The sequence below is a fragment of the Sceloporus undulatus genome, chromosome 5 (genome assembly GCF_019175285.1).
Source record: "Sceloporus undulatus isolate JIND9_A2432 ecotype Alabama chromosome 5, SceUnd_v1.1, whole genome shotgun sequence".
Classification (NCBI taxonomy): domain Eukaryota; kingdom Metazoa; phylum Chordata; class Lepidosauria; order Squamata; family Phrynosomatidae; genus Sceloporus; species Sceloporus undulatus.
Window position 1 is genome coordinate 168,854,125 of NC_056526.1, and position 21,642 is coordinate 168,875,766.

Genomic DNA, 21,642 nt, shown 5'->3' on the forward strand with positions numbered 1-21,642 from the left:
AGCCATTACTTCCTCTTGATTCTGCAGTTTAATTGAAATACTTGATTGTCAGCAGGACGTCACTGTTAACAGTTAACAGACTATTTCCCAGCATTTCTGTATGAATCTTATTTTCAAATCAAAAAAGATACAGATCTTAGGCTTTGCAAGCATTCTACATTTTATTTGTCCCATCAATCCCAATTTCTACAGTAAATTTATTGAAGCTATAAAAAAATCAACAGCCACTACAAAGGTCAATGAAACAGCTTTATCACTAGAATGCTCTTAAAAAAAAAACCCTGCAATTTTGTCATGCCGGTTTTGAGATAAAGATGCTCTGATAATATAATAGCTCACTTGATCATTGTTTGTCAAGAGTCTTGCCAGTGCCTCCCTGCAAAACAGGGAAATCTGTCCTGTTTCTTTCTTAGTCCTGACATGAGGCATGGATTAAAAGTATGTGGTCAAGGCAAAAAAAATTGTCTGCCTTTTGGCCCCCTCCCCTTGAATACCATGGTACAAAACAAGCTAGGCTTAAAACAAGAAGACAAATGAGTACACACATATTGTTTTGAGAAGAACTGTGCTACCAGAAGCCTTCCAGGAAGATGGTTTCCCTTTGAAACAAGAATGTGTACTCTCTGTGCACCTTGTTTTAAGGCAGAAGTTGTAATTTTCTTGTTGCCAGACAGCCTTGGTGTGGTTGGTAGGTTCAGGGAGGATGAAGTTGGTCCCCTATCCTGCTGAAGGTATCTACATCTGGGATACACTTCCTTTAGACTTTCCACATGCATTAAAAGCATAGAGTAGGGGGCTGTGAGACCACATGTTGGAGGAGACTCAGATGGACCCTGTTTGTATACTGATGCATACAGGCACCTCAGTGAGAGTTAGTCAAGATTCCTCATCCCAGGAACAAATTCTGGACACATATGTCAATATGAATGCAGGCCCACTTTTGAGGGGGAAGGTAGGGAAAGTGTGGTGAACAGAAAACAGTCCCTGGAGCCTTGTTTGTGACATGTGTTTAAAGTAGGAATGGGCAACTGTGGGGTGGCATTTCCCTCTTTGTCCAACTGCTGGGCCAAACCAGCATGTTTCAGTGCACTGGAAGTGTCATAATTCCATGGCTGGCCACCATTTTACCCAGGTTGCAGTCATTACTTTTTTCTTTCTTTTTTTTTTCTGGACTTTACTGCATTTGTGGATGGCTTTGGGGGCTTTGGGCTGGTTTGGAGTGAAAATGGCCTGAAAACCACCGTGAACAAAACTAATAATTGGGGGAGTTATGGGGGCTTTGGCTGGTTTCTAGGGAGCTTCAGATGTTGCATTTAAGGGTCCCAAGGGCCACATGCTTGCAGACTGCACTTTGCCATATGAGTCTAAATTTCCATAATTTTTCATTCTGACCTGATTTCCTATTTTACATTTGCCTATAAATTTTGTTCCATTGGTACAAATATAAAAGTTTAAATCCAATTGCTATTCCCAACCAGAGTGGTACAGTTGATTCAACTGCTGTACAGTAAGTCAGGTTTGAGTAAGGGGCTGTACAGATTGGCTAAAAGGACCAGCATCAGAATGGAGTGGGGGCATGGCGGCTTCACACTGCATGCACTAACTCCATCCCCAAGCCTACTGGAAGCTGCCGGGCCAACCAGATGGCGGGCGGATCCATTGCATTTCTTTGGCACAGTGCTTAGACACACTGTGCCAAAGAAAGAGCAAAAAGCCACCACAGTAGCAGCAAGGGCAGATTTTTGCCATTTTAAAAAGGAGCAGCATTTTGCTGGTCTTTTTTGGGCTGATAAATTGCCAGATCAGGACTACAGCATGCAGTTGCTGCAGCCCCGATCTGGTGCTGAAAGGGGCAGTAGGACACTGCTCCTTTGGGGCTATCTGTACAGACCCCAAGTCTCACTGATTCAATGTCTGTGCTGTAGTTGGGACTAACAACTTGATATTTGATTAACATTTAGAAAGTTTATCATGATATTCTGATGATTTAAAACATTTTTTTTCAGGGCTATGGGAGACTGCCAATGAAAAACCTGATTCATTGCAGTCATTTTTTCCCCCTGGATTTTACTGGAATTTTGGAAACTCCAGAAGTTGGGGAAAACAAACTACTGTGGTAGGCTATGGGGATGTACAAACAGCCCTTAAGGGGTGGGTCTATGGGTTGAGGATGCGGCAACTGCATGCCACGCCCCCAACCCAATACAAGATGGTGCCTGAGTGCTGGCACAAGGGCTTCGAGCATGTAAATGCTTAGCCCTCACTGAACCCTAGTTCAGGTTCAGATCAGTGCCAGTCTGTACACCCTCTATATTTCAGAGGAAAAAACTAGCAAGGCCACCTCTGAGTATTCGTTGCCTAAGAAAATCCTATGAAATTCATGAGGTCACTATAAGTCAACAGTCAACTTGGAGACACATACACACACTTTCACTAGCCATTCTTCTCTCACTGAAAGAAGAGACTGCTCTGTTCAAATCTTATATCAGTTCAGATATAAGGTGTTTTAAGTTTCTGTCTTCTCTGAGTGTCCCCCCCCCCCCGCTTTTAGTGTCATTCCCAAGATAAAGATCCACACCCTTGACACAGTGGGAGAAAAGAATGTTTTATTGCTTCCTCTCTGTGCTCTGTTTTAGAAAATCCTGTCCTCATTTTCCATTCCACATTTCTGCTTCAGTTGTACAGGTTAATGTCATTTTGTCTTGGGTTTTCCACCCTAAGCCTCCATAACAAAAATGAAATTGATGGGGTCACCACAAGTCAACCGATGACTTGAAAGCACATACACACACTTACAGAAGATGCCCTTAGTAGGCCAAAGGGGTAATTAGCTGCTATTTTGTATGCCACAGATACAGCCTGTTTCTCTTCTTAGTTTCCCCTATTTTTTCTGTATTAGAAGCTGAGTGTCATAAAACATTCTTCATCTAGAGAACACATTTTAATGCAATGTTGTACATAGAGGCAATGGTGTATTTGGAAGAGATACAGTTGTGGAATAGCTTTCCTGAGAGGATTGACTGCTCTCCTGACTTTTCAGGTTTTGTTTTTAGGTGCTCTAGTCTTTTGATGTTGACATTTATTCCCATTTATGTCCTCTGGCACTGTATGTGTACATCCACTTATACAAACCTTGATCTGAATGGCTGCATCTGCACTACAGAAATAATTTAATTTGATACCACTTTAACTGCCATGTCTCAATGCTATGAAATCTTGGGAACAGTAGTTTTTTATGACATCAGAGCTCTCTGACAGCAAAGGCTCAATATCTCACCAAACTACAGTTCTCAGCATCCCATTGAGTCATAGCACTTAAAGTGGAGTCAATCTGAATTAGTTCTGTGGTGCAGATGCAGCCAGTGTCGACACTTTCATGAGTGAATTTATACATGCATAATGATTCTGGCTTTTTCTAAAATAATATTTTCACAAAACACACACATATATGCACACACAAGTTATACAAAATATACAAGATAACCACCAATACCATACTATACAAACAGAAACAGTATCCCCCCCACTCTGGTGGCGCCCTGGTGGCGCAGTGGTTAAATGCCTGTACAGTGGTACCTCGGGATACGAAATACCCAGGTTACGAAATTTCCGGGATACGAAAAAATCCCATTGGAAATAATTGTTCCGGGTTACGAATGTATTTTCGGGTTACGAAAAAAAATTTTGGTGCTTTTCGGCGCTTTTTCGCACGAAACGCGGCTTTTCCCCATTAGCGCCTATGGCATTTCGGCTTACGAAGGCTTTTCGGGTTACGAAAGCGGCCGCGGAACGAATTAATTTCGTAACCCGAGGGAGCAGTGTACTGCAGCCATTCACTCAAAACCACAAGGTTGCGAGTTCAAGACCAGCAAAAGGGCCCAAGCTCGACTCAGGCTTGCATCCTTCTGAGGTGGCTAAAATGAGTACCCAGACTGTTGCTAATTACTTGCTAATTAGCTTACTTGCTGTTCACCGCTATGATCTTTGGAATAAAACAAACAAAAAACAAACAAACAAACTCCCCATTACATGCACAATCTAAAACTGACCTACCACCCTCCAAGCCACATACATAAATACTGCATATATACCTTTCATGTACTTCTTCATTTTCATTTGTTCTGTTTACACTTCTGCCAAAGAAATTAAACTAAATACAGCTCAGTATTCAAATCTCACAAACATATTTATCCCACATTTCCTGCTTTAAAATGCAAGTAATGGTCCCCAGTTTGCCAAGAAGTTATCTTGCACCTTATCTTTCATTAAGATAGGCAGCTTGTCCATTCCAGCCATTTCTATAGTCTTCAGTACCCATTCACCTTTAGATGGAATCTCCAGATTCTTCTGCTATTTCACTTACAACACACTGGCTGCCAAAATCATATAATGAAGTATTTTATAAAGCTCTCTTTAATGTGCTCATTTGACAGCCCCAGTAGGAATAGCTCTGGTACTAAATTAATTTTTGTTTTAAACACCCTTTGCATCAGCAACTGTATCCAAAAAGTTATCTACCCGTTCTTTACAAAAATAGAACTGGAGAAGAATGCAAGAGCTGAAGCCAAGAAGTTTGACTTATCATCAAAAGCTTGATCATTTGACTGATGAGGCCATGTGTCTGGCAGCAATATACAAGGAATAATCCATCCTATTGGGAAAGGGGTAATGGAGTGTAGAAATGCAATTTGCCATGAAAATTACTATATTATTTATGACAAAAAAATAATAATTTCTAACAGTATCAAGTATTGCTTTTTGGCCCATTGAAAATGACATATTATAGAAAGACAAGTCAGCACTTCTGGAACTTAAGAAGATGATAGAAGATTTTAGAGAGTAAATGATGCTTTTTAAAAAGAAGTATATATTGGGGTGTATCTACACTATGTAATTGTAGCACTTAAATACCACTATAATTTTCATGACTGCATTCTACTGAACCTTGGGATTTGTAATTTGGGAAAGGTTCTTAGCATTTTCTGCCAGAGCCTTAATCAACCTATAACTGCAGCAGAAATAATAGATGCTATTGAGACCTTAAAAGGGGGGGAAGTGCCTGGTCCTGATGGGTTCATCATAGAATACTACAGAAAATTTGAAGAAGAATTAATAATACCTTTTTTAAAAATCCTTTAATATGATTATAAAATTAAAAAAGGCCTGACACTTGGAATGGAGCAAATATAACATTGGTCCACAAAGAAGGAAAAGAGTCCAAAGAACCTGGTAGTTACAGGCTGAAAACCTTATGGATAAGACAAATAGATGAAAAACAAATAGCTCAAGTTCTGGTTTACAAAGTAAAAACAAGAGCTGTTGAAATACAGAGGGGAAGTAGACAGGGTTGTCTCCTATCACCTTTATAATTTTTTATTATAATAGAGATCTTAAGCAGAACAATACAAAATGAAAAGAAATATCTGGAGTTAGGTTTAAGGGACAAAATTTTAAAAGTTAAAGTATATACAGATTGGGGTTTGTTGTTAGACCTGATAAAAAATTTATCAAAGTTTGTGGAGGTGGTAGATGAATTTGGATCACATGCAGGTTTTAAAATAAATAAGGATAAAACATCAGTGTTAACAAAAAAGTATGTCTGTTCAAGAAATACTGAATTTAAAGTCAAAAAGAAAATAAGGTATCTAGGAATAATATATCATTAAAATGAATTCAGAACTTTTTGAAAATAATTATGAAAAATTTGGACGGAAATTAAAAATAATTTGGGAAAAAATGGAAATCGATGAATTTATCCCTATTGGGAAGAATATCTGTAGTTAAGATGATCTTACCTAAGTTGAAGTTTTTATTTAAAACTATCCTGGTCATCATGAATGATAAGCCTTTCATTAAATGGAATAAAACAATTTCTAAATTTATCTGGAATGGCAATAAGGTGCAAATTAGATTTAGTCCATTTTTTAAAAAAAGCTCCTGTACGTTTTGCATCATTCAAAGACTACAATGGTGTTTTCTTCTCATTCTTGACTTATTTGCCCGTGGAACTCCCTTTGAGGTCTTTTGTTAATGCTGTTGTGCAAAATGGCAGGTACCACTTTACAACCCCCCCTACTCGACAATTGCAAACACAGCTTTGCAGCTGAAAAGAAGCTGCCACCATTGTGTTCTTCCTCTCTGTTCTTCCTCATACTGCCACTTTTTCCTGTTCTTCAGCTTCTCTAGCCTGTTTAAGCAGATGCTCTGGCATCTACTGCCTCAGGACTCTATGTTCCATGCTTTCTGAATTCAGAAGCCAGAACATCTGCTGCAAGATACTCTTGACAGCAGTCTTGGAATGCTCTTTATTGTGGCCACTGCAGCTGCTGCTGCTTTTGCTTCCACTAGTGCTAGAGAAAGTTAATTTACTTGATGATCATAGCAAATATATATACGTATGTGTTTGTGTGTGTCCTCAAATCACCTGTCAACATATGGTGAACACAATAATTTCACTGGATTTTCTTAGGCAATGAATACTCACAGGTAGTTTTGTCAGTTCTTTCCTCTGAAATACAGCCTAATGTGCCTGGTATTTGTTGGCAATCTCCCATCCAAGAACTAACCAGAGCTGATTCTGCTTGGTTTCCAAGATCAGACAGAATTTGGCACCTTTAGGGTGTTTGTATGTATAGTTTGCCAGAAGATCAGCCACTTAGTTACATCTGCTTTACTCAGTAATGTTGCACAGATGTAACTTAGTGGCTTTGAGAAGCTAGATGGGATTTATTCACACAATCCTGCATTCCAGTTCTTAAGATGGAGTGGCATTTAAATAGGTTTCTGGTAAGACTACCTACTCTTAACTAAATACACAACTGCAGTGCTGAAAAACAGCCCCTGTTTAGACGGGGATAGAATACCATCTTAAAGTTGAAAGAGAAAGCAATGAAACAAAAACCAAAAAGAAGGAAAAGCATTAGTAATGTATGTGATGAAATTAATGAGAAATATGTAGCATAATTTTATTAATGCTAATGAGGAATCAGAAAATTGTTGACATGGAAACATAGATTTGTCCCGATTCTTCGTTCTGGCCCCACCCACTTAGATTTTGGACATACATTTTCAAATGTGTGTCCCCCAAGCAGTTCAAGAACATCAGCTGTGGCCTTCACCAGAAAAAGATTGGAGTAAGCCCTGTTGAACACCTCTGTATAAAATAATAGTATAAATTTGACTGTATGTGACAATGAATTAAAGATTTTCCTTTATTAAACCGTCTCCATTAATGAAGCAAGGTCTTCAAACATGTTGGATCAATAGAAACTATGGCGAAAATAGCTTTAGGATTACCACAGCCAGAATATTTAATAATAATAATATTAATAATAATAATAGGATTTATTTATATACCGCCCAATCACTGGGAATCTGGGCGGTTTACAACAGAGGGGATAGTAGACTGTTCCCTGCCCTCAGACTTACAAAGACACGACACAAAAGGAGAAGGGAATGATGAGGGGAGGGGATCAAGTCCAGCATTCTTCTCTCCCTCTGAGGCCTGGACCAAGGCAGATGGACTGGAGGGAGGGCTCTTCTTCTTCAGGCTAGCCCTGATGGAGCTAGAGGCCATGTTGGTTGAAGTATTTTATGAGTTGTAGTCAAATTAAATAACTTTTTTTAAAACTCATAATATTGTCCCGGTAGTTTTGATTTTCAGTCTATGTCATCAATATAGTAATTGACCCTGCTAACCCATTTTCTATTGCACACAAAGGCCAGGACTTGCCGGATCATCATTTTAGATATGAAGATGAGTTATTGATAGTAAGAATTGTAATCCAAATCAATTTTGAATGAATCGCCTAAAAGACAAATTATGTAACAAGCCAGTATATTAATATCATGATACTGTTTACCCATTTAGGTTCGACTATGTGACACCGTCTTAAAGCTAAATCAGAGTGAGGGCAATTCTTTCTACTCTTTCAGAAAGAATACCAAAATATTTTCATTCTCTTTTGCAGATACTTGCCCAATTATAATAATCTGGAATGTCATCATTTTTTCATTAAACACAAACCCATCTTAGGCTAACCCTAGATATACCCAAACATTAGAAAATACAGAACTGGGGTGAAAGTTTTTTTGTTTTAAAAAAAAACTTTGTCAAGTTCTAGAAAAAAGTAAATAATTGGTTTGTTCATCCCCTCACATATAGCAGATCCATGGGTCAGGTTTAGCAATTCAGACCTCAGTCTGTCCCAAGCAAAGAAAATGTACAGTGTAGAAAAGCCATTGTTCATACTTACAGGGAAAATAGCTTTAAAATGAGTCATTCAAACTGCATCTCTTGGCCCAGTTCCATATCAAAATAGTCTCCATTACCTAACAGAACAAAATAAAAATTGTCAGATGTTTGCTCTTTCCAGCACCCTGTTCCGTCCCATTATCATCCATGTTTGGTTTTTGGTTTTTTTTCTGGAATTTCAGCAGCTGCAGCTTGGCAACGTAAACCTCTTGGTGCTAAAAGAATATGCCAGGCACTCAGATCTGTGTGGCTGTCAAAAAAAAATGCACTTCTCTTTTCTCAGGTGGTGAAAATGATGATTGTCGTCGTTGTGACATTTGCAGTCTGCTGGTTGCCATACCACATTTACTTTATAGTTACTGGGATCTATGAGAATTTGAACCGGTGGAAGTATATTCAGCAAATTTACCTGGCCACATTTTGGCTAGCAATGAGTTCTACCATGTACAATCCCATTATCTACTGCTGTCTCAATAAAAGGTAAGGTTGTTTTATGGGTTCCTTAAGCATTTGGGGCTGTAACACAAAACAAATTTTACCAGATTAGAAGAGTCCTGGGAATTTTTATTTACTCTTTTCACTTATTCAGATCAAGAGAAGGAAGATCAAGATAGGAGAAAGTGTGTACAACAGAGCTTCCATTCTGTAAATCTTGCTTATCCATACCTCTCAGAGTGAACCCATTCCACATTGAACTTGGAAAAGCTATTGTGGACTGTATCTCCCAGCATGCTTCAACCAGCAAGTAAATCCCCAACCAAAAGATCCATAATGCCATCACAATTTCTTCTCTCTTCTCCCTTTATCACAATCACTTACCTAAGTTAGATGCACCACACAAGGGCTAATACAATGCAGTCTGAAGAGAATGTCGCATGGCACTGAAAATCTAGTTAGTATATCAGATACAACACGAAATGCCTGAAAAGCATGGGCAGCATTCAAGGCACCCTGCCACTGACAGCTGCACATTGAGCAGGTTTTCCCTTTTTTAAAATTTTGCATGTCCATGTTATAGATGAGATCAGTGGACCATTAATTCAGAATGATTTCAGTAAAGCATAATCACCAGGCCAAGTGTTTTATATTTATCAGTACCCATGGAAGATGGAAGATGACTGTTGACAGAAGACATTCTATGTATGTCTTGAATACATAAGCAGAGGTGGCTACTGACTCATGATCTAGTGTATAGGTAGCTGAACTTGTGGTCTCTAGATAATTTGGACTACAACTCCCATAAACCCTTGTTACTGAACATTCTGCATGGGGTTGTTATGGGAGCAGAAAGTCAAAAGGAAACACATAGAAGGATGGTGATTCTAACTGAAATCCCATTGATTCTTTTGGTCTACTGTAACTGGTATTACTATTACTAGTAGAATTCAGGTCTATGAGACTGCACGCTGAGAGCATCATTATGTCAAAATCAAACCCCATGCCATACCAGCATTGTGCCTATGCCATCACACTGTTTTTGTCTTTCTCAATATGAATGTTATGTGACATTTCCTGGAGTTTTTACAAATTGAAACACAATGCTGTGTTTCACTTTACCTGAAAGCCAGCAAGAATGAACACTGAGGAATGTATTTCCAAAGAAATCTACCTAGCTAGTCTGTAAAAACATTAATTCATGATCAAAATCAACATCTAATTCAATATTGAGCAGCTATTATGGAATATTATTTTGAAATCTCTTTGGGATGATTTCCAAATAGCACACTCTAATTGCTACAGTATGTATGTAAATAGTTTAAGATGATTGTAGGAGCCTAATGAACAAATATTCCACTGTTCTTCTGCATCTTAATCCAGCACCTGACTGCTGCAGTCTCATTTAACATATACCTATTCCTATCAGGATTTCATCTGGTACAGGAGCACTGATCTCTTGCTTCCCATGCCTCCCAATCAAAACAAAGTCACTAAACATTTCTGATATTTACTGGTATATGAAACATTATTCTGTCAGTCATTCCAACTGAAATCAACTTCAACAACTGGTCCTTTTCAAAACGACATTGTTACTTACATCAATGCTACATGTATTCACTGTATACATTCACATATTGAATGTACATGGAGCAGCTTCCACTCAGAAACATCTGACCAGCTATACACTCAACATATTGTTATGGGGAGGAAGAGATCTATTTACTTCCACTGCATGTCAGTTTTGAAATTTTCAGTGCTGTACTTTTGCTATTTCTGCAGTATTTTTAGACAAACAAAGACATACACTCACTGAGAGAGTGTGTATTTAACCTGTGTCCATTTTTCTTCGACAGTTTTTTATGCCTTTTCCTTAAAGTACATTCTGCATATATATTATACATGCATGCATTTTCATGTATTTCTGCACATATTTTATGCATTTCCCTTATACTGTGCACTTTTCACACATCACCCCTAAATTGTGCACTTATATAAGTATTTCCCTCTAAAATCTGCATTTTGTCAACATTGCACCAGTTGATAACATACACAGTCCATAATCATTGCGTTTTGATTAACATATCAGACCCAAAAATGGAGATTGGGTCATTTTGCTTTAAAATGTAGGCCAGATTAAATTACCAACTGTCCCTAATAGTGCTATCGTGGTGAACCTTGGATCAGATCTCCACAGTCCCATTCAGCTGAATGAACAGGAAGGACCTCAAATTTAACCAAGCTGGCTTGCCATATTTTGCAGGAACTAAAGCAATACACATTACTAAACAGATATGAATAGACAGAAACTAAAGCAGTTCACATTACTAAATATAATAGAGAAGATCTTCCTGTATAGGAGTCTAAAACTATATAGCTATATTGGTTATTCTAAGCTGTTTTATACATTCATCTAAATTAACAAGGCTTTTCCTACGCCTCATTCCCACTACTGTTAAATACTTAGAATTGTAGTTTGCTGTGGCACCAGAGGCCTCTAATAGAGAAGGCTACAATTCCCAGAATTCCATAGCATTGAGCCGTGGCAGTTAAAGTGGTGTCAAACTAGATTACCACTGCAGTACAGATGCAGCCTAAGCCACCCCAAAATACTTTGCAAAATAGATTGTTGCTGGGAAAATTCATTTCTTCACTTACCCCAATACCAGCTATTGTGCATATCATGACTAGAGTCCAACGAAATAAGGTAAATGAAGAGGAGAGTTCACATCAGCCTCCTTTCTGATCAAGGAATAGTTCCAGTGTTTCAACTCTTTGGGTCCTGATTCCTCTAGATCAGTGTTTTCCAAACTTTGGTCCTCCAAGTGTTTTGGACTTCAAATCCCAGACACCCAACTCAGGAATGGGCTGAAGCCCAAAACATCTGGAGAAGCAAGGTTTGGAAAACACTGCTCTAGATGATGGTCTTAAGTCTTAAATTTAGTCATCAAAGGCATGGGGAGCAGCTTTTTCCTTCAGTAGTTCCATCAGACTTTCAGCAAAGAAAGTCTGGGACTCCATTTGAAAACTATTTTGAATTCTGGACACAGCAACTCTTCGTTACTGATTCAGCTGGCACCTGAATAGATGAACAGATGTACTGTAGAGCAAGCTTGTGTCACGATAAATCTGTTCATCTTTACAGCGCTCTTTTGACTATTGTAACAAATTAACATGATTTTTACACTCCCCTGATGCAAAGCGTTTGAAGTACGAGTTCAGTGTACAAAACACTGAGAACTGTATTCTAAGATATTTGCCCTTGCCCTTCGGCATCCTGCAGCTTACTCATTACTCAGCATCTTAACTTTTTAACTCCTCTGTTAGCCTCTGGCCTGCCCTTTTATTTTCACCAAACTATTACACAGTCAGTTTTAAAGTACTTTAGACAGAAGATGAAACATTTAACCTATGATGGCCATGAGAACATGCAATTAAAACCACCTTTCTCTCTTTATTGTTCCATACCAGGACTCAACTTTAGAATGCATGCATGAACAATAAACATGTTTTATGTGATTAAAAAAATGTATCTGCTCATCTAATCTGCCTTTCTTCTCTTATTGGGTTAACATAGGCCACATACATACAAATCATGTGGTTGTGGGTTTTTATGTTGTTTCTTTCATTTGAATGTTTATCTAACATGAATTCACAAATACAGGGAGCTAGTCACCATCTTTATTGTTTGATTAAAAATTCAAATGAAGACACCCATGCACCAAAAGTCTTTGCATGCATCCAAAGTATAGCTTGGAAAAGTAATTTCAAGGGGCTACATCTGCCAGAGTCCCCCAAGTATTATCACTATTGGGACTTCTAGTCCAACAGAGTAATTTTTGCTAACTGTAATTGAAAGGTCACCAGACTGTGAGATGTGAGGTTTATTAAAGCTTTGTGCCCAGAAAAGCTTAAGTAGGCCTTTCAGATGAAAGTCAAAGAAAAAGCTTAAAGGTCAGTGTATTAGTCTCATAGATATATAGAATTGAGACAGATGATACCCTGGAGGTCAACTAATCCAACCCTTGCTGGCTACAGGATCACCACATCAGGAGGCAACTACACTATCCTTAGAGAGGGCAATGAAGGTCCAAAACACACTGCAGAAATAATCCAGTTTGAGACCACTTTAACTGCCCTGGTTCAGTGCTAGGGAATCCTGGACATTGTAGTTTATTGTGGCACATGACTTCCTTCTGACAGAGAAGGCTAAATGTCTCACAAAACTGCAGTTCCCAGAATTCTGTAGCACTGAGCCAGGTAAATTAAAATGGTCTCAAACTGGATTATTTCTGAAGTGTGTTTTGGACCCTAGTCTCTGTTGAAATGCCTCCAATGAAGGAGAGCCCACTACCTTTGAAGGCAGACTGTTCCACTCTTACTGTTCCCAGCTTTTATCATTGTGGCTACCCTTTAGCTGAGAGCTGCTTCCTGCTCTCTGGAGCAGGACTGGGGAATTTTGGGCCTTGAGCCTCACTTTTATTTTTATTTTTATTTAATTTTACTTTAAAACTCCTTCCCTGAAGCCTCTTGAACAATTTTTACCCCCAAATCATGCCAATGCCATTCCCAGACACACAAAAATGTGCACCTGCATTAAAAAGCATTCCTCAAAGTTCCTAGAACCTCCCCCCCCCCCCCAAAAAAAATAGCTCTTTCAGCCATATCCTGGCCAAAATGGTAACTGGAAGGATGCTGACAAAAGACATCTCTGCAGGTTATGGTACTTAGCAGTCTCAGTGGGAATTGCTCCCCAACCACCATGCAGTTCCCCACCCCTGCTCTAGAATAGCAGCCTCTGTTCGCTAGGATAAAACTATTCAGATCTTTCAGCCATTTGATTTCTAAACTGTTCACCATCCTTGTTGCCCTGTTTTGACTCACTTCATATATATATATATATATATATATATATATATATATATATATATATGCACACGCTTCTTAAAATATAATGCCCACAGTTGGGCATGTTACTCTACATTCTTACTGTTTGAACTCTTCTGTATCACTACTTTTTATCAGGTATCAGAGCATATAATATATAATTACTAGACATGTCTTTGTTTTAGGTTCCGAGCTGGTTTCAAGAGAGCATTCCAATGGTGTCCTTTCATTGAAGTATCGAGTTACGACGAACTGGAGCTTAAGACAACCAGGTTCAATCCTACCAGGCACAGTAGCTTATACACTGTTTCCAGAATGGAATCCAGCATGTCTGTAGTGTTTGATCCCAGTGATGGAGAAAGTGCCAGGTCCAGCCGCAAGAAAAAAGCACCTTCACAGGAAACAAATCTTAACGGCTGTCCCCGCAGGAATTCTAAAGCCACTTCAACAGTGTCAAGTTACATCAGTTCTCCATACACATCAGTAGATGAGTATTCCTAAAGCGTTAAGTGGATCATGTTAGGGATGTGAGAGAACATAGTATTGCTAATAAATAAGACAATTCTATTCTGCCTAAGAACTGAACATCTAACTTTCTGGAGGGCAGCCAGGCTTCAGATGCTGAACCCTGATTGCATGTATATATATCTGTTTATGTCAGGGATGAGAAATGTTCAGCCCTTTAGATGTTTTTGGACTGTTGTTCCCACAATCCTTCACTATTGATTATTGCTGGCTGGATCTGATGAAAACTGCAATCCAGCAACATCAGAGGTGGGGTGGGGTCGGGTGGGGTTGGGTTGGGTTAGGTGGAACCACAAGTTGACCATGCAACTTTTCTTTTCTTCATACTTTGGAAAAAGCAAAGACTGAGATCTGTTTACATGCATATCATGTCATAGTGCCATGTTGTAAATTTGAATGTTTGTGTGAAATTGTGCAGAGTTAAGCTGAATCCAGAACAAGTTAGCCCTCCAAAATCAAAGTGTAGAGTGAATCCTAATTAATTTTAAAGTCTCATTTATAATTTATTTTATCTGGAGATAAGCCACATTGTACATGATGGACATTTAATCTGGAATTATGATGCCTAATGGACTTGCACTTGCTTGGTTCTATATTGGACATTAGAATGGCGCAAAAGTTCTACCAGTGCAAGTTTTTTAAGAAAAATATTCACTGTGTGAGGACATCTTTCTTACTCATCAAAATTACCAACCATTTGCTAATCTTCACTACAGAACATTTGGATCACTGACTACATAAGGAAAAACTCATCTGTCAATGTAATGGTTGCTGTATAGATTGCCAGTTTTCCTACATAACTTCTAGTTACCAGAATACATTCTGTCCATATGAAGGTAACTGAAATCAACTTTTCCCATAAATGTTCTTCTCATGGATATCTCCCTGATTTCATTTTCCATCCCAAGATCACCTTGGGCATTTTGTTGGAAAGCATTCAATGTCTTCAGCATTCAGTACTTCAGATGAACATTTTTGTGCCATCAAAGTATGAAGTATGGAATCCATGAAGCTTGTGTGGTTTTTTTGAGTATGACTCTGTGAAGATAAAGCCACAGAGTAATGAACACAGATGCCTACACAATGCCTTAACAGAAAGAGCATGCAGTGATTGCACAAGACAGTTTGAGTTCTTTCATATAGACAAGTCATGTTGCATCTACAAACAAAAATAGCTGAAGCTCTCAACAGAAATTTGTAGAAAAGTAATTGCTGAAAAAGGTGAACTACTATAATCATGGCGATCACAAACAGGCAGCAGTGCCTGAACAGATACTACTGAAGAAGTGGACTATTGTCCACAAAAATGTGTGCCATGATGTAATAATAGTATTTAAGAGGCCATAAGACTCTTCATTGCTTTTTCTTCTTCTCTGTTACTACATCTGCAGTAGTGAATGTATGGAGGAATTCTGAACATCTGAAACATTCCTTTGTGTATCAGCATGCACTTATATTGATGTCTATTTCTAATTGATTAGATGTATATATTAAATGTGGGAGAAGTGATGGTGAATTCCTAATCACTCAGCTGCTGCAACACTGCAGAAATACAGCAGTTTGGTGTCACTTTAACTGTCATGATTCATTGCTATGGAATCCTGAAATATGTAGTATGGTAGGGCACAAAACTCTGACAAGGAAGGCTAAATATCCCATGAAACTACAAATCCCAGAATGCCATCACATTTGGATTGTTGCCATTAAAGTGATGTCAAACTGCTTTATTTTTGCAATGTGGCAAGGGCCCCAGAGAAGAAGGATTCACTACAGCATAAAGAACTTATTTAGTCTGCTGCTGTCTTTGTCACGAGCTTCAATTCTGGATGGTAATGTTTATTTTTCTACTCAAGGGAAAAATGCTAGTGGCTGGTCTAGGAACAGTTCATCTTAATTTTGTTTCTTCATCTCCACCTCATCTTCCAAAGGCAAGCAGTCAGTGACCAGAATTCAGTAGATCATCCCATTAGTGTCCCATGCCCTGTCAAGACATTCTCTAGGGATCTTATCATTTTAAGCAGGAGAAAGGGAGGGAAAGAAAATCGGACCGCACTAGTGAGTGAACATTAGTGTGACCTTTAACTTTCTAGTGGCATCATTGGCTGGTAGTGATGGAGTCTGACTAAAGATTGTCAAGTTGCAGATGGCAGCTTTTCACAGGTTCAAGGTCTATCCAGGGTTGAACACTGCCATCCATTTTGTCCTATGCAGCAGAGGGAAGTGAGTAGGTTGGTTTGCTGCAGTGTTTGGATGATTATTGTGCAATTCAGGCATGCATTGCTTTCTCTCTGGTCTTTTCTGGAAGTCACAGAAATGGACAGAAATTCCCTCCCCAGAAAAAAATGGAGGTGGCTGGTTTGGGGAGAAAAAAAACAAGTCTTTTTAAACATTGAACAGGCTGCAACTTATTTAAAAGGTGAAGTGCTAATCTTCTTTGCCAACAGAGAGTCTGGAGGGGTCAAGTCTCCAGGGCCAAATGAACTACATCCAAGGGTATTAAAAGAACTGGCAAATGTAATATCAGAGCCATTGGCAATAATCTTTGAGAACTCCTGGAGAACAGGAGAAGTCCCAGCAGACTGGCGGAGGGCAAACGTTGTCCCCATCTTCAAAAAGGGGAAAAAGAGGATCCCAGCAATTATCCTCCAGTTAGTCTGACATCTATAACAGGAAAGATTCTAGAGCAGATCATTAAACAGAGAGTTTGTGAACATCTAGAAAGCAAGGCCATAATCACAAAAAGTCACCACAGGTTTCAGAGAAACAAGTCATGCCAGACAAACCTGATATCTTTTTTTGATAAAATTACCAGCTTGTTAGATGAAGGGAATGCTGTGGATATAGTATATCTTGATTTCAGTAAGGCCTTTGACAAGGTTCCCATGACATTCTTGCAAACAAGCTTGTAAAACGTGGCCTAGACAAGGCAACTGTTACATAGATTTGTAATTGGTTGACCAGCCGAACCCAAATAATGCTCAACAATGGCTCCTTTTCATCCTGGAGACAAGTGACCAGTGGGGAGTTCTGTACTGGGCCCAATGCTATTCAACATCTTTATCAATGACTTGGAGGACAAAACTGGGAGCATACTTATCAAGTTTGCAGATGACACCAAAATAGTGTGAGTAGCTAATACCCTGGAGGACAGGATGAAAATTCAAAATTACCTGAATAGACTAGAAAGCTGGGCCAAAGCTAAAAAAATGAAATTCAACACAGAGACATGTAAGGTACTGCACTTAGGATGGAAAAATGAAATGCACATATATACACCTGGCTGAATGAAACTGGGATCTAGGAGTCCAAGTAGACGATAAGTTGAACATGAGTCAACAGTGTGATGCGGCAGCTAACAAGGCCAATGCGATTTTAGGCTGCATCAATAGAAGTATAGTGTCTAGATCAAGAGAAGCAATAGTGCCACTCTATTCCACCTGGAATATTGTGTCCAGTTCTGGGCACCACAATTCAAAAAGGATGTGGAGAAACTGGACCGTGTCCAAAGGAGGGCAACTAAAATGGTGAAGGGTCTGGAAACCATGCCCTATGAGGAATGACTTAGGGAGTTGAGTATGTTTAGCCTGGAGAAGAGAAGGTTAAGAGGTAATGTGATAGCCCTGTTTAAATATTTGAAGGAATGTCATATGGAGGAGAGAACAAGCTTGTTTTCTGCTGCTCCAGAGACTAGGATCCGGAGCAATAGATGCAAGCTACAGGAAAAGAGATTCCACCTCAACATTTGGAGGAACTTCCTGACAGTAAGGGCTGTCCGACAGTGGAACACACTCCCTTGGAGAGTGGTGAAGTCTCCTTCCTTGGAGGTCTTTAAACAGAGGCTGGATGGCCATCTATTGGGGATGCTTTGATTTAGATTTCCTGCATGGCAGGGGGTTGGACTGGATGTTCCTTGTGGTCTTTTCCAACTCTATGATTTTATGATTCTAAGAGCCTAAGGCATGGATGGCCACATTTGGTCCTAGGGTGACATTTTCCCTGCCACTTGTGTAATGCAACAATTTTCAAAAAGTTTACCACATCAGCAATAATAATAATAATAATAATAATAATAATGTATTTATTTATATCCCACCTCTTCCCTTTTGGGGATCAAGGTGGGTAACAACACAAAATAATCAAATACAAAATAATCAAACAAAACAAACCCCCGAATCCCCCAACCCTCACCCTCCTTCCCTGAATAAAATTACCACAATAAAATCATATATAAATATGCGGGGATGCGGGGATTTTTCATGAAAAAAAATGCAGAAATTAAAAAAATGTGGGGATCTAAGCTAAACAAAATAATATTGGAATTAAAACAGAAGGAACAAGCTGTAAAAAAACCCCCAGAAAATCAATTGCTAATCGGAGAAATTCAGATGCTACAAAAACAACTAAACTTGGTTTTGATAGATGAGATGGGGGAAAAACTTAAATATGCCAGACAAAAATATTTCGAATCCACAAATAAATGTGGAAAATGGCTATCTTGGAAATTAAAGAAAGAAAAAGAAAAGAAAATGATAACAGAAATTACCGTTCGAGGAAAAAAATATACAGAACAAGGCCAAATTAAAAAAATATTTCAAAATTACAGTGGTACCCCGGGATACGAATTACCCAGCTTACGAATTTTTCGGGATACGAAAAAATCCCATAGGGATTTATTGTTTCGGCTTACGAAGGTTTTTTCGGGTTACGAAAAAACCCCGGCGCTGTTTTAAATGGAAAGGCCACCACCGGAGGGCAGCAGAGAGCTATTTTTTCCATTAGCGCCTATGGCAATTCGGCTTACGAAGGTTTTTCGGGTTACGAAATTAGCCGCGGAACGAATTAATTTCGTAACCCGAGGTACCACTGTACTTCGCTGAGCTCTTTCTAGAGGAAAGAATAGGAAAAAAAGAATTAGAAAAATTTCTCGATAAGGAAGGGATTAAACCGATTAAAAAAGAACAACAAGAAGCAATTAATAAAGAAATTTCTACACAAGAAATTATAGATGCGATTAAGGGACTAAAAGCCAATAAAACACCAGGTCCAGATGGATTTACAGCCCTCTATTATCAAAAATTGTTACCTAATCTAACGGTACCTTTGCAAAGAGTTATTAACGGGATATTAGTTGGTAAAGTCCCAGACACCTGGAAATCCTCGTTTATTACATTGATTCCTAAGCAAGATAAACAATTGGACGATCCTAAAAATTATAGACCGATAGCCTTATTAAATGTGGATTATAAAATTTTTACGACAATTTTAGCATCAAGATTAAAAATGATTTTAAAGGACTGGATTGATAAAGATCAATGTGGTTTTTTACCAAACAGGCAAATTAAAGACAATATAAGAACAATTATAAATTTAGTTGAATATTGTGAAAAAAGACCAGATAAACAAGCAGCTGTAATATTGTTAGATGCTCAAAAAGCTTTTGATAACATACATTGGGAATTTATATTCGAAATATTAAAAAGGATGGAAATTGGCAAAAACTATATAAAGTGGATAAAAGAAATATATAACGAACAAAATGCTAAAATATTGATTAATGGAGAAAGGACAAAAAATATTCAGATCGGGAAAGGGACAAGGCAGGGTTGCCCTTTATCACCTTTACTTTTCATCACAGCTTTAGAAATATTAACGAACAAAATTAGAAGAGATACAAACATAGCAGGAGTCAAAATAAAGAATTTTGAATATAAAGTACTGGCATACGCAGACGACCTGGCGATTATTCTATCAAACCCGGTGACAGATATTTCACAACTACTCAAAACAATAGAAGAATATGGTAGCCATGCAGGACTGAAAATTAATAGAGAAAAATCAGTTATTCTGCCCCTAAATATAAATCAAACTGACTACGAAAAAATTAAAAATCTCTCAAGGTTTGAAATAAAAAATAAAGTAAAATATTTGGGAATAAATATTACAAGAAAGAATTCTGATCTATTTAAGAATAATTATATACCCCTATGGAATAATATAAAAAAGGATTTGAAAAGCTGGGGAAATCTACAAATTTCATGGTTAGGGAAAACAGCGGCAATACAGATGTGTATCACACCTAAATTACTATTTTTATTCCAAAATTTACCTATCATAAACAATGACAAACCATTCAAGGAGTGGAATAAGGAGATAACTAAATTTATATGGGACAAAAAGAAACCAAGAATCAAACTCAAAATACTGCAGGATAGTAAAGAGAGAGGGGGGGTTGGATTACCAAATTACAAACTATATTATCATGCATGTTGTCTTGAATGGGTAAAAGACTGGGTACAGATTAAAAAAGACAAAATTCTACAACTAGAAGGTTTTGATAACATTGTAGGCTGGCATGGATATCTATTATATGATCAAATTAAAATAAACAAAAATTTTAACAACCATTTCATAAGGAGATCTTTATTAACAATTTGGCAGAAATATAAACCCTATTTTGTAACTAAAATTCCAGGATGGGCATCAATAAACGAAGCCTTCTTCAGGAGAGAGAGGATGAAGGATATGGATTGGGTGAGATATAAGGATTTGTTAAAGACAGAAAAGGGAATGATTAGAATAAAAACAATGGAAGAGCTGACAGAAGAGGGTTTCAGTGTCAATTGGTTTCTATATAGACAAATTGTGGAAAGATATAAATTAGACAATAAAAAATATCAGATAGAAAAAGAAGATACCACATTTGGAAGAATAATGGCGGAGGATACAAAACATACCATCTCCAAGCTATACAAATTGTTACTTGAAATAGAAATGGAAGACGAAACTGTGAAACAGTTTATGATAAAATGGGCACAAGATCTAAAAACGCCAATATTGATGGAAGAATGGGAATGAAACTGGAAAGTAAGGTTGAAATATACACTCAGCACAGAGGTAAAAGAAAATTATCTAAAGCTACAATATAGATGGTATATAACCCCAGAAAAGCTAAACAAGATAGATAACCAAATCAAGAAAGAATGTTGGAATTGTAAAGAAAACAATGCAAATTATATACATATGTGGTGGGAGTGCAAAAAAGTCAAAACCTTCTGGAGACGAATTCATAAGGAACTAGAAGAAATCTTAAATACAGAAATTAAATTCGAACCTGGATTTTTTCTGTTGGGTATGGTAAAGGATGTAAAACTTGAAAAAGATTTTGGAAAAATTATCTTTTATATGATAACAGCTGCTCGGATGGTGATTGCAAGAAGATGGAAAAGTAAAGAAGCCCTACTGATATCGGATTGGTACTTGAAAGTGTTTGATATGATAGAATCAGATAGACTCACAAATATATTGAAGGATGGAGAGGAGTCAAGATGGGAGGGAATATGGGCACCCATTATAGAACATTGTAAAGAGCAAATAAAGAAAGCACAGAAATAAAGAATAGAAAAGAAATATAGATAAAAATCTAGCACGGGAAAAGATTGTTAAATATTAATAGCATGCTTAGTGAATATAACAAGACGAGTCAAGTTTTGAAAATAAAATAATGATTGATAGTACACAAAGGAAAAAGAAACACGAAGTGA

The 21,642-nt window shown here is 38.0% G+C and overlaps 1 protein-coding gene across 1 annotated transcript in view; it reads left to right on the forward strand.

Moving 5' to 3' along the window:
• TACR3 (tachykinin receptor 3) overlaps positions 1 to 14,344 on the forward strand; it is a 53,609-nt gene extending 39,265 nt beyond the window's left edge. Inside the window, exons 4-5 of the mRNA XM_042469158.1 lie at positions 8,538 to 8,734; positions 13,762 to 14,344. Of these exons, the coding sequence (XP_042325092.1) occupies positions 8,538 to 8,734; positions 13,762 to 14,077 (513 nt within the window). The 3' untranslated portion in view covers positions 14,078 to 14,344. The remainder of the gene's footprint in view (positions 1 to 8,537; positions 8,735 to 13,761) is intronic.
• Positions 14,345 to 21,642: the final 7,298 nt, after the last annotated feature.